The sequence below is a fragment of the Zootermopsis nevadensis genome, unplaced genomic scaffold (genome assembly GCF_977971745.1).
Source record: "Zootermopsis nevadensis isolate Lab colony 2312 unplaced genomic scaffold, Znev_1.0 Znev_ptg000006l, whole genome shotgun sequence".
Taxonomy (NCBI): domain Eukaryota; kingdom Metazoa; phylum Arthropoda; class Insecta; order Blattodea; family Termopsidae; genus Zootermopsis; species Zootermopsis nevadensis.
In genome coordinates this window covers 8,747,120-8,759,540 of record NW_028259138.1, presented here as the reverse complement: position 1 = coordinate 8,759,540, position 12,421 = coordinate 8,747,120, and the positions used below count along the sequence as shown (strand labels likewise).

Here is a 12,421-nt window from a genome sequence, read left to right as displayed (position 1 = left end):
AATTTGAGTTGGGATAATAAATTTATGAGACAGAGATGGCAGGTATCTCTAAAACCCTATCTTCCTACATGTCCACATGGCATTATAACCCAGAACATCAACACTGAGAATGGAAATTAAAGCCCTTAATTAGAATAGAATTTATTTACATTCCACTGTGCCTTTATAGACCGAAGCCAAGGCTGTAGAGTATGAAGCATGTTTCTGGTACGAATGACTTTGAAAATACGTATGCGCAAAACACATTATTTGGTCATACCTATGAATTTTCGAACGGCAGTCATAATGAACAATATTCAACAAAGGCAGTCTGTATAATCACTATAACTACTTTCCGATAAACATATTTTAACTATGGATTAATAATGTACATGCTGCGCTCTAACTTCGGCCACTTTTGAAACCTCTTTTCACTTCCAGTTTGCACCACCAGAGTGCATTGTTCCCGTAAATAATGTAGATGGCTCTAATGGAGTTTGCCTTCCTTCCGTTGAATTTCTAAGGGCTGTACATCGGAGATACTCGGGGATTGTAGTCTCAGAACTGTAGATAACACTGAGTGTATAATATTGAAACTAGCTGAGCCAAGAAATTTAAATTGATGTTTTGGCATTGCGTCATTCTTGCACTTTGTAGATACGATACTGATAGGCATTTAGAGGAACTGACTTCCTACATCAGACACACGGAGTAACAACCGAAAAGACCATCTTCATTAGGCTTATCCTACCATACAACTATGTCAGGATATGTGACAACCTAAACACATCTAAGGACATTAAGAAAACGAACTCCCAAGAAATATAAAAATATTCACATGCGCAATTTATAAGTAAACCAGGTTAGAAAATCTGTGGTGTGACGGACCTACCCAAGATTTGTAGCAGAGATACTGTTGCAGGAACATCTGTGCTTTTGTATTTGGGTGGGCTCTGGTGATAGTATAACCTTTCTATTGGGAAAATATATATATATGAAAAATATGACGTACGGTGTGGCAAACATTTTAGTTATATTGATATTAATGCTAGTAAGCAGTATATCATCGATACATAGATCAGTAAGTATTTATTGATGCCCATTGTTCTAGCTGGAAAAGAAATGTGCTTGTGTCTTGCATCTACGCAAATAAGTATTTTAATATTTAGAAATTCTCCAACATTAAATAAGAATTAGAATTGATCTGTTAAAGTGTTTCGTGCATGTAAGGTTTGCCATTTTTAGTGGATGTAAGTTCATAACTTAATGTCTTCGCCGATCTGGAGAATAACCACCCAAAATTTGACGGTCCACTTACACTACACCTGTGCATAATTTTCGTGATGTAATTACAAACGGGGAATGTTTTTTAAGTGTGACTGGTATGTCACTCCGCTTATCAAGAAATTCCCCATGTTTTATGGGATCCGAAAATTCGTTACTATGTGAGCTTTTAGGTTCTCACGGCGGCGAGTATGAAAATTTATGTATTTTGGTTTGTTGCAGCATGTTGTGTAGTTGAATTTTACCGTCATTTCTGAAGTGCTTGCACATGATGATACAGGCAGCAAGCACCTCTGAAATTATAGGATGATTATAGAATAATGAATTGGAAAGACAATGGAAGGAAACTTGCAGTCTAATTTACAGCACTATCCTAGCATTTGCCTGGACAGACTGAGGAATATTACAAACCAACACCAAGTTAGTCTCTAAGCTGAGATTTGAACCCAGGATCTCCTGAATATGAAACAACACATGGCCACACCATTTGGTACTTGACAACAGAGGAAATTTTATGCTGTGATTACATTTTGTTTGAAAACAAAGTGCTGTGAAGAAATTTGAAGACCAAAGTAATTGCAGAAAATTACTTAATCAGGAGCTTTATGATTTATTCCTTTCATGTAGAATTGTTTTGGTATATGAATCAGAAAAAAAACTGATAAGGAATGCTGGAAAGAAACTATGAAGTCTTATTTTTAAATTGATCATATAACCAACACTGACTTTCTTATTATAAACAGTGATTGGTTAAATAACAGTAATAAGTATTTTTATGTTAACAGTTGCCAGAAGACTTTCTTCAGGCAGGACATACTAACAATTGGGCTGTACTAGTTGATACATCAAGATTTTGGTTTAATTATCGCCATGTGGCAAATGTGTTGTCAATATATCGGAGTGTAAAGCGACTTGGAATCCCGGACAGGTTAGTAACTCTTTGATTTGTTGCAAGACCTTGACATTAGCTTGTGATTATGTCAGTAAGTTTCCCCTCCTCTCCTGCAGCCCCTTGTAGTGAGCTACAAGCAGCCAGCCTACTGTATACACAATGTGCACAGCGTATCCTCCCTCTGGGACCTTTTGTAACCACTTGTGTAATCTGGCACCATGGAGAGATTCAAGAAACATTTAATGGCTTGAAATAATGTGTTAAAGCAGCAAACAGACAGTGCTGAGTTCAGAGCAAGTGACTGAGTAGTGGTTGCAAGTCAGTAGTATAGACTGACAGTTTCAGTCTGTGCCAACAGAGTAACTTGTAGTTGTAACTCGGTGATAAATAATGTGAGCAGTGGATGACCCATCATGAAGGAGCAAATGTGAGAAATTGAAGTCACAGTGGACAGTGTGATTTAAAGGCCAGCAAAAGTGAATAGAACGAAAGGATAATTAGCAGAAAATTATTATGTAAAGTGTTATTCTTCCAGCTTGAAGTGTACCCATGTGGAATCAGTGAAGTTGTTACAGTACAAAACATCATTATGTTACAGCTTTTCTGATCCTGTTGTATGGTTTAAGGTGTGTAGTTTTCATCACTATCAGTTAATCTCCTTATTACCACAGTCGAAAAGCATCATAAGATGAACAAAGAAATTTTCAAAAATTAATTTGTGTGTGGGATATTAGCTTTGTTACTTTATGTTCTATTTTCCTATAAAACTCCAATATTGTCATAGTTTTAAATGTCTTAAGTATAAATTCTTTATCATTCACCTTTATAATCATCTGTTTTCTAGTTTGGAGTTTCAACTATTTAAGTTATATATCTCACAGTGTCTTTATCATATTCTTTTTAGGTAGCTATCCGTTGTTTCTGTAAGGGATTGGCTGTTGAGGTTATAGGAGAAGGTTAACTCTCGACTTATTCTTGTATTAGCCATCTGAAAGGCAGATACAAAGAACTTGTGTCCCCCAACACCAGGCATAAGGTAATGGTGCCTTTGTGCCAGGATGGATGTGAGTGGTAAATTTCTTGCTCTTTCTTCTTTATCCCCAGGTGTCTTATGGATGTAAGGATTCCCAGATCTGCCGTCATTGTGGTGATGTAGGAAAAAAGAATCCTTGCTTCTACCAAATTTGATTGCATTATCTTGTTTGTCCATATACTGAAAATTAAGGTTATATGTGATGGTGTGTGGGAAATTTTTTTCTTTACTAATGACATTTTTATAAAAAGACTGCTTGAAAGAGGGAACACTTTTCAGTTGTCTTGTCCATTTTCTCATCTTTAATCTAACCCATTAACCTCTCAGAATGCCTTCACCTTTCTGAAATGGAGTCCTTCATATATATGACAGTAAAAAAAAAACTCTCATTCTATTTGTATTGGTTATTTTGATTCCAGCCTCACCAGTTATTAGCCATACTGAAGTATTTCATGGTTCTCCTAAGTCTCTCAATGCAAATTCTGGGATAGTTCCCTGAAAAAGTCGCCACCGCATCCTTTGCAAGTCCGTACTTATCATTCATGACATCTTACTGAATATCATTGTCAGGTAGTTGGCTCTTTTGCCTCATATTGGATTAAAATTTTGGCCTGGAGACTAGCTATATTGACACTAGTCTTTATGTGGTTTTGTTTAGTTCCTCTAGCAGAATGCCAGGAAAAAACCTTAACAGCAGGACCAGCTGTTTTCATCCATATTCTTACCAGTTTATCATTTACATAATTATGTTAATCATTTATGATAACTTTGCTGTGTAGTTGAAATGGTGTTATTAAATAACATAATCACTCATTCATCATAAAATATTATTAGTATTGCATATTAAAAAATGACAAAATAAATGGATGTTGAAGATTTCTGTCTTCTGGGTTGTTGCTCGGTGTAGTCTGGTTGATGTTAACGAACGTTTCAGAGGTTATACTGCCTCCGTCATCAGGGCGATGAATATGATGAATGGATGTTGCATTGTTACTTAAGCAAGACACTCTACTGATCTTTTTAAACTGTTACACAGCCAAATCATCCTGATTATAGCAGATGATATGGCATGCAATCCTAGGAACCCACGTCCTGCCACAGTCTTCAACAATGCCAATCAGCATATTAATGTATATGGAGATGATGTAGAAGTGGACTATAGAGGATATGAGGTAAGTGAATACACTGTTAACAAATTTGTGAAGTGCAGCGAAAAACAGTCAAGTCAGCCTATGTCCTTTCTTAGCTCACTTTTGTTATCTTATAAACAATTGTAGGTTTATGTGAGATTTGTGGTTCTCATTGCAGGGAAGAGATTGATAATGTTCTGGGTTTTATGCCACATAACCTGTTAGGTAGATACCATTCTTTCAGAAATATACTGCCGCTATCTTCATAGTGAAAATCACATAGCATTACAAACCATAACATCATTATCAGATAGGTTTATGATCTTATCATGTCCATGTGAGTCTTCCAGTTTGTGGCTTTGAAATTAATTGATGGATTTTCATTAAAATTGGCGTCTGCATTGTGTTGTTGAAGACTACCTGACCTTCATATTTCACTATTAGTAATACCAAATAGGCAATGAGAACTTTTGGTGTTGAGGTGGTACTAGTATTTCTGTTAACACATAATCCAGCTCGCTGTGAATCACACCAACATACTGCTAACCTTGGTGTTTCAGTCGGATGTTTAAATCCTTTATTACAATATGATGAAGGTTAATATAAAATCGTGAAATGTCTGGTAATGTTACTTTAAAAATGCAATTTATGTTAAGGTATTATTTTTGTAAAATATAATAATCAGTTCATTTAAGTTTCTATTTGATGACAGTAATTAATGAACCAATTTCCATATTTAGGTGAAGCAAAGAAAGGTGTATCGTAAATCCTTTCTAAAATTTTTTGTCACCTCATGTTTCCACTCATACGTATTAATTTGATAGATGTTTATATTAATAATATTCACTGCAGGTGACAGTGGAGAATTTTGTGCGTCTCTTGACTGGTCGCTTACCACCAGGTACACCTCGTTCCAAGCAGTTGCTGACAGATGAAGGGAGTAATGTTTTGGTTTATCTTACTGGTCATGGGGGTGATGGGTTCCTCAAATTTCAAGATTCTGAGGAGGTAACAAGTCAGGAATTGGCTGATGCAGTTGAGCAGATGTGGCAGAAGCGAAGGTAAGGTTATGTATTAGTAACGGTGCATTAGGTTTTTCCTGCACCAGGGGTGTATTTTCTGTTTGTCATTGCTTCTACTAGTACTACTCAGAGTGCACTGTGAAAGATCAAAAGCATGAAGGAACTGTTCTAGTGAGAATTTAATACAATACTGATTTCATAAGGAAAGTTTCCACTGTAGAGGAAAAGTAAATATTTTTTGAAGATTTCTGTCTTCTGGGTTGTTGCGCTGTGTAGTTTGGTCGATGTTAACCAACGTTTCAGAGATCATACTGCCTCCGTCATCAGGGCGATGAGTATGAAGATTTCTGTCTTCTGGGTTGTTGCACTGTGTAGTCTGGTCGATGTTAACCAACGTTTCAGAGGTCATACTGCCTCCGTCCGATCGCCCTGATGACGGAGGCAGTATGACCTCTGAAACGTTGGTTAACATCAACCAGACTACACAGCGCAACAACCCAGAAGAAAGAAATGTTCATACTCACCGTTGTGAAAACCTCAAATCTTAAATATTTTTTGTAGAAAATCCCAAACTGCCAATAGTCATGTGATAAAAAACAAAAAATTACAGCCACAGTTTTTGTAATAATAAAGTTGCATAATAAATATTGTGTTTAAATGGGTGAAAAAGCTTCAGAATATGTACTGAAATACAAACTTCAACACAGTGAAAACCTGTCGACATTTGAGTTACCAATGATTACATACTGTAAAAAAATTGTTGGTCAATAATAGCAATAACAGAAGCAAACTTCTAGTTCCAAAATTATATGGCGTATGTAGCTAGGTTGGTAAGTAGGCATGCTTGTATAAATCTAACCATGTGAACTGCTACAGGCATAGTGCTTTGTTTCTGCAAGCATACCACTTTAACAGCTTCTGCTACCCACTGCTCGTCAGAATGCAACGTATTCACTGAAACACTGGATCAAACTGATTTTCTCCGTGACATCAGATTGTGGGACCTAGGTACGGCCATGACAGTAGTACTATAAAGCAGTTTAGGTGCGTTCCACAAGTGCTTATGGCACAGCTTTTTGTCAGTATTGTAATCATAAAAAGATGGAATTTATATTTCAGTGAAAATAAGTATTTTAGATATATGTAAGTTTTAAAATACCATATAGGCCTGCTGTTATCATGATGCCTTTTATTGTAACTGTATATTTGGTAATTGTTGATGGCTTCAGGTAGAAATATAAATTTGATATTTATGACTTGCTAATAAAACATATACTTTCTTTGCACAAACTGAATGAAATTAACACAAACTTAGGAGGTTGTATACGTCTGTCTGTTTGTGTGTTTTTTCTCTGAATCTGCTGAATGGATTTTGGTGATATTTGGTATTAAGAGGATTATACTGAAAGTTGATTGGTAAATTTAGTTTTCCTTCATATTGATCCACTGTCACCCAACTTCATTGTTGTTTTAAAAAAATTATATCATACAAAATATTGGTGCAAGACATAGGATATAGATCTTATTAAGAAATTTGTTGATATAGTGAATATTTATTGAAATACAAGGAAAAATCACTCCTGCCAGTGCAGTATATTTAAAATGTGATAATCTTTTACAAGTAAATAGATTTGTGTGTAATATATATAAATGAACATCAAGATAATTTTTTAATTTATCCGTAACATGTTATTTGTTTGATTTTGCAGATATCATGAGATGTTTTTCATGATTGACACTTGCCAAGGTGCTTCCTTGTATGAGAAATTTTACTCACCCAATATCTTGGCAGTGGCTAGCAGTCTAGTGGGAGAAGATTCACTGTCAGTAAGTTGCAAAATTTTTGTAATAGTAGATTACATTTTGTTTTATATTAATGTAGAAAGATTTAATATAACTGATTATCACATTAAAATATGAAGTGGGATTGAGGTTTTGGAGAAATTAGAAGCAAATATGGACATTAATTACTTTAGTTTAATGTGCTTAGAAAAGAATGTGCAAGGGGAAGTCAAATGAAAACCAAATTTTTTTTCACAACTTGTCTATTGCAGATAGATTCGATACAGCTTTGTCATTTTTCAGTATAGTCCCCATTGCATTCAGTGCATGACAAACGCTGTTCCTCCTATGTGCATGCTTCTAGTGGTGCAGCCATCTTTTCTCTGCTTTGAGGATGTCATGTAACCCTCATAGCCAGATTTACCACACATGGTACCTGCATCTAATCCTTGCTAATTACTTACTGTGCATACAGCTGCACATGACAGGTTCTCATTTTCTTTCTCCCCTCCCCCCCCCCCCCCCCCCCCACTTTTAAAGTTTTTATTTGACTCGCCCTTGTATTATGCCAAAATTTCAGGTGAATGAATTATTGAAGTTATGCACGTGAAACATGGTTTGGGGATAGAATGTAAGTGGATTCCTTTGTATGTTAAAAATTACAGTCATGGTGACCTCATGAAATGTTGAGGTTATATGTGGTAAGTTTAATGGGGGAAACAGCATAGAAGGGGATTCTAAATTGTGTTATTATTAATTTATAATTCTTGCTACCCTTGCCATGTAGATGAAGCATTTGAAGGAAAGCAGTTGTCAGAAATTTTGACCATATCTTGTTATGAAGGGTGTTCAGTAAGTAACATCAGAGGGTGTGTTACAATCATATTTATTACCTACATAGACATCCAAAAGAATAAAGACTAAGAGACATGTGATAAAATCTTGGGCGACTAGCCACCCGAGAAGATTTTATCACATTTAGTCCTCTGAAAGTTTCAAGTCATATACTAAGTACCCTCTATTTCTTTACATAATTGCCACAGTGGTCAGACATTTGTTCCAGCAATATACCATCAGATTAATTCCTGAGGAGAAAAAAGAAATCAGGTGTAGTATTTGCATTTCCGTTCCCACACGTCAGCTTTCACCTTGTCGTCTCGTCAAAAGGGTTTCCTTTAGATTGCTTCTTCAGTATGCAGTATGAGTTAGAACTCACTAAGCACAAGGTCCATGCTGCATGATGAATTTTCCTGGCAAATTGGCTACAGGAGGTGCACTAACAAGGGTTACTTTCTGTTTGAGCAAGCCAGAGCATTTAATCTGAATGTCAATTTCAAGTGCCATGGTGCTGTGCAGTAGAAGTTTGCATTCATTGTCACTATATATCCCAAATTCAGTCAACTCAACCTTTCCCAGAGTTCTCCAGTGATGAAATAGATTCTTTCCTTCTTCATCGAATTATCAGAGTATAAACACTTTGAAAAAGCAGTTCAAAATTTTCAGTCTTTAGGAATGGTGCTGACAGCAATCTGGGATGCATAGGGTATTCTCCTTGCGTTCTGGACCATGGGGCAACACTGAATGGAGACGACTATTGTACAGCATTGTGACATCTGAAGAAAGCCATCCAGAAGAAAAGCCCTGGCTTCTCAACAGAGAAAATTATTCTTCGACACACATGAATTCTTGTCCCCAGACACCTCATGTCTCTTTGAAACTCTTGGAGCAGTTCTGCTGGAAATGTCTTGCCAACACATTCTTCAAATGAAAACACATTTAATAAGATGACAAGATAAAAGGCAAGGAGTTCCAGTGGTTGCACATGTTGACACCTGATTTCTTCTTCTCAGGAATCAAATAGATGCTATATCACAGAGACAAATGTCAACTCCACTGAGCAGAGTCCTTGAAATGCTAATAGTTGCCCAACTAGTCAAAAATGTCCTCACTTACTTATCAGTAACAGAAATTTGTTTGTGATTTTCTTTTTCAGCACCATGTTGATCCAGCTATAGGAGTATACATCATTGATAGATATACGTACTATGCACTTGACTTTTTGGAACGAGTAGAACCAGACAGTACTAAAACAATGGGTGAATTTGTAAGTAAACTTCATGATGTGATAGTGAGTGCAGAGTGTATGTATTATTCAATTAGAGGCACTGGTTTCCAACATCAGATTGTGACCCAAATCAAAGATCGTAGGATCACAAACAGTTATCTCACACATGCTTGCATACTCTCATTAATTTTCATGATATTTTAGGTTTTCTTTATTGTAAGAATGTTTCATTATGTTATGGTCATCATCGTTGTTAGTCATATTGTAGGACAATTCTCTTTCAGCTCAGTGTTTGCCCCAAAAGAGCTTGCATCTCCACAGTTGGTGTGCGAAAGGATCTGTTCCCACGTGATCCTCACAAGGTCCCGATCACAGACTTTTTTGGCTCTCTGCGGCCTGTGGAGCTCACTTTGTCTGGACTGAATGTGACAGCAATGTCAAGAACACAGAACCAAAGTAGGAGGTGTGATATTTGTAGAAATGCAATAATAATTTGTTTCTTATTGTTCTAGAACTTATATAAATGCCAGAAGACAGCTGCCCCATTATCTGTGTTTGTAATCTGTACAGATGTTACGAGATCTCCACAACTTAGGCACTAAGGGACATGTATGAGGATCGCTCATTAAATAATGCCCCACATTTTTTTCTCAGCCAATAATGAAGATAGAAAAGTGTACTTTTACATGCTTGAGATTTGATGTTTCCCGCTTTCGTGTACGGAGTTTCAAATGATTCCAACCGATGGCGGAGCTGTAGTGAACTGTTAAAATGGCATCTGTGAACGACTCTCATTACAAGCAACGAGCTGTAATTGAATTCTTTGTTGCTGAAAAAGAAACTGTGGTGAACATTCATAAACGCTTGTGTGCTGTGTATGGAAGCTGTGCAGTTGATAGGAGCATCGTTGGTTGCTGGGCTAAGAGAGTTAAAGCTTCAGGAAGTGAAGAAACCGAGCTCCGTGATCTGCCGCCCTCTGGACGTCCTGCCACAGCCACCACTCCAGACATGTTGAACCACGCGGATGCCATTATTTGTGAGGATCGGCGCATCACAACTCAGCAATTGGCCCAACAGCTTTCAGTCAACAATGGAAGTGTGATTGCAATTATCCGGGCTCTCGCATATTCATAGGTGTGCACAAGATGGGTTCCACGAAGTCTCACAGCAGACCACAGGATTCAAAGGAAAACAATTTCTTCTGAATTGTTGGAGCATTTTGATGCTGAGGGAGAGGTCTTTCTGTCCCGGATCATTACAGGTGACGAAACTTGGATACACCACTTTGAGCCGGAGACAAAAAAGGCACAATGGAGTGGCATCATCCTCAATCACCGAGAAAGAAGAAATTCAAGACAACTCCCTCCGCCGGAAAAGTCATGTCTTTTGGGACAGTGTTGGGGTCATTCTTGAGATGTGATGCCAAGAGGTGCGACCATCAATTCGGACGCGTACATCAGGACCCTGTAAACCCTCAAGAAGCGTTTCCGACGAGTTCGGCCTCACAAGCATCCAGCAGAAATTTTGCTCCTGCACGACAATGCACGCCCTCACACAAGTCTGAGAACCCGGGAAGAAATCATCAAATTTGGTTGGACGGTGCTGCCCCATCCACCCTACAGTCCAGATCTGGCACCCTCCGACTTCCATCTCTTTGGGCCACTTAAAGATGCTATCCGCGGAACAAGGTTTGAAGATGACGAGAGCGTGATTCAAGCAGTGAGGACATGGCTACGTGCACAGGACAAGAGCTGGTACCGGCAAAGCATGCATGCACTTGTTCCACGCTGGCATAAAACCGTACAAGTTGATGGGGACTATGTGGAAAAATAGTATGTGTAAAGGAAACATTGATTTATATTGTCACTAAATTTCAGCCATCTTGAATAAATATATTCTGAGGAAAAAAATGTGGGGCATTATTTAATGAGCAACCCTCGTATGATAGTTGAAATACAGAGGATTTAATTTAATTTTGATGCCTTCTTTGCTTGGGTTTACAGTAAATGATCTCGGGCAGACTTGATGTTGGTTTGTGATCAAATATAACCTCATCTTTACATCACAAAATAACATTTGTATGCTTTTCCTCAAAAATGGCTTATTATACAAAATTTGTATTCATGATATAACACATAGATGGATCTCATTAAAATCCACAACTTTCATTTGAAATGTTTTTGATATTTTGAGTAATCGACAAAATGTGAAGATAATAATGTCTGATTGTGCAGAATGGGATCAGTAGTTTGATTAAATTTGCAGGAGTGAATTTATATCTGTAGTAAATGAGCATAAAAGCCAAACCAATATGGAGAATTGCAGAAAATTACATTTCAGTTCTTATTAAAAGCACGTAAGCTAACTGGGTCAATTGCAGTCATTTGTTTTTGTAAAAATATTAATATATATATTGAGGCTGTGTGTAGTATTGTGTTGACTGTATTTATAAAACTATTGACTCACGTTGATTGTTATTTGAGTGCCAAGGACACTTGACTTATAACTGTTTTGTTCACCTTTGGCAGGGAAGAGTTGAAAAGAAAGGTGTCTGACAGAAGTCTGCAGTATGCCAAACAATTTCCAACATCTAAATTGGGGTCTTCTTAAGGGCTTTCACTTCAGTATAGGTAAGTGAAAAGATTTTATTTTGCTTAATGGGAGATTTTGTAATCTGTACTGTGTATTGTGAGTGGTTACATTCTGAAATCAGCGTTTAGTAATAAGTCTGAGTTTGAATGAAAAGCAGATAACTGGAGATTCAAGGCATTATGTAAGTTGGAACCGGATTTAAAAGCTGGTACTTTACTTATTTCCTGACTTTCTTGGTTGCATTACAGAGCGTCATATTTGTTGAATATGTACATGCGCGCGCGCACACGTGTGTGTGTGTGTATGTAACAGAAATTTGATAGGGATATTTAAACAAAAAGCTTTGGTCAGGAAACCTTGGAAGATATGGATAGTTGTGGACTCTCGTGAGCATGGTAATGAACCTTGAGTTTCCGTAGAAGGTGGTGAATTTCTTGACCAGCTGAGCAGCTATATATTTCTCAAAGAGGACTCTGTTCAATGGCGTCATATAAAACACAAGATCCTTTTATTTGGGTCTTGCACAGGATACAATTGAAATAGGAAACCAAGGTTTAATATTGAATAAACTTCTATTAAACTTTTTTAGATTTGTGTTTTGACATTTATTTTATACACCAGACAGAGGTGAAGACATTTCTC

General features: G+C 37.1%; 1 protein-coding gene across 18 annotated transcripts in view; it reads left to right on the top strand.

Annotated features, from left to right (window-relative positions):
* The first annotated feature begins 900 nt into the window (after positions 1–900).
* The window catches only part of LOC110831499 (putative GPI-anchor transamidase), a 43,370-nt gene continuing 31,849 nt past the window's right edge, over positions 901–12,421 (top strand). For 7 of the 18 annotated variants that reach the window (XR_015533779.1, XR_015533778.1, XM_087343516.1 and 4 more), the window contains exons 1-8: positions 901–1,060; positions 2,049–2,191; positions 4,225–4,360; positions 5,171–5,379; positions 7,050–7,167; positions 9,116–9,226; positions 9,472–9,650; positions 11,716–11,817. Coding sequence is in view for 10 of the 18 variants with exons in the window: in XM_087343516.1 (XP_087199642.1) it covers positions 974–1,060; positions 2,049–2,191; positions 4,225–4,360; positions 5,171–5,379; positions 7,050–7,167; positions 9,116–9,226; positions 9,472–9,650; positions 11,716–11,797 (1,065 nt within the window). In the remaining 8 variants the exon portion in view is untranslated. Of the gene's footprint in view, positions 1,061–1,485; positions 1,836–2,048; positions 2,192–2,271; positions 2,782–3,059; positions 3,220–4,224; positions 4,361–5,170; positions 5,380–7,049; positions 7,168–9,115; positions 9,227–9,471; positions 9,651–11,715; positions 11,818–12,027; positions 12,368–12,421 lie in introns of those variants that run through there. The other 11 variants (XR_015533783.1, XR_015533782.1, XR_015533781.1 and 8 more) reach the window with 7 other exon arrangements.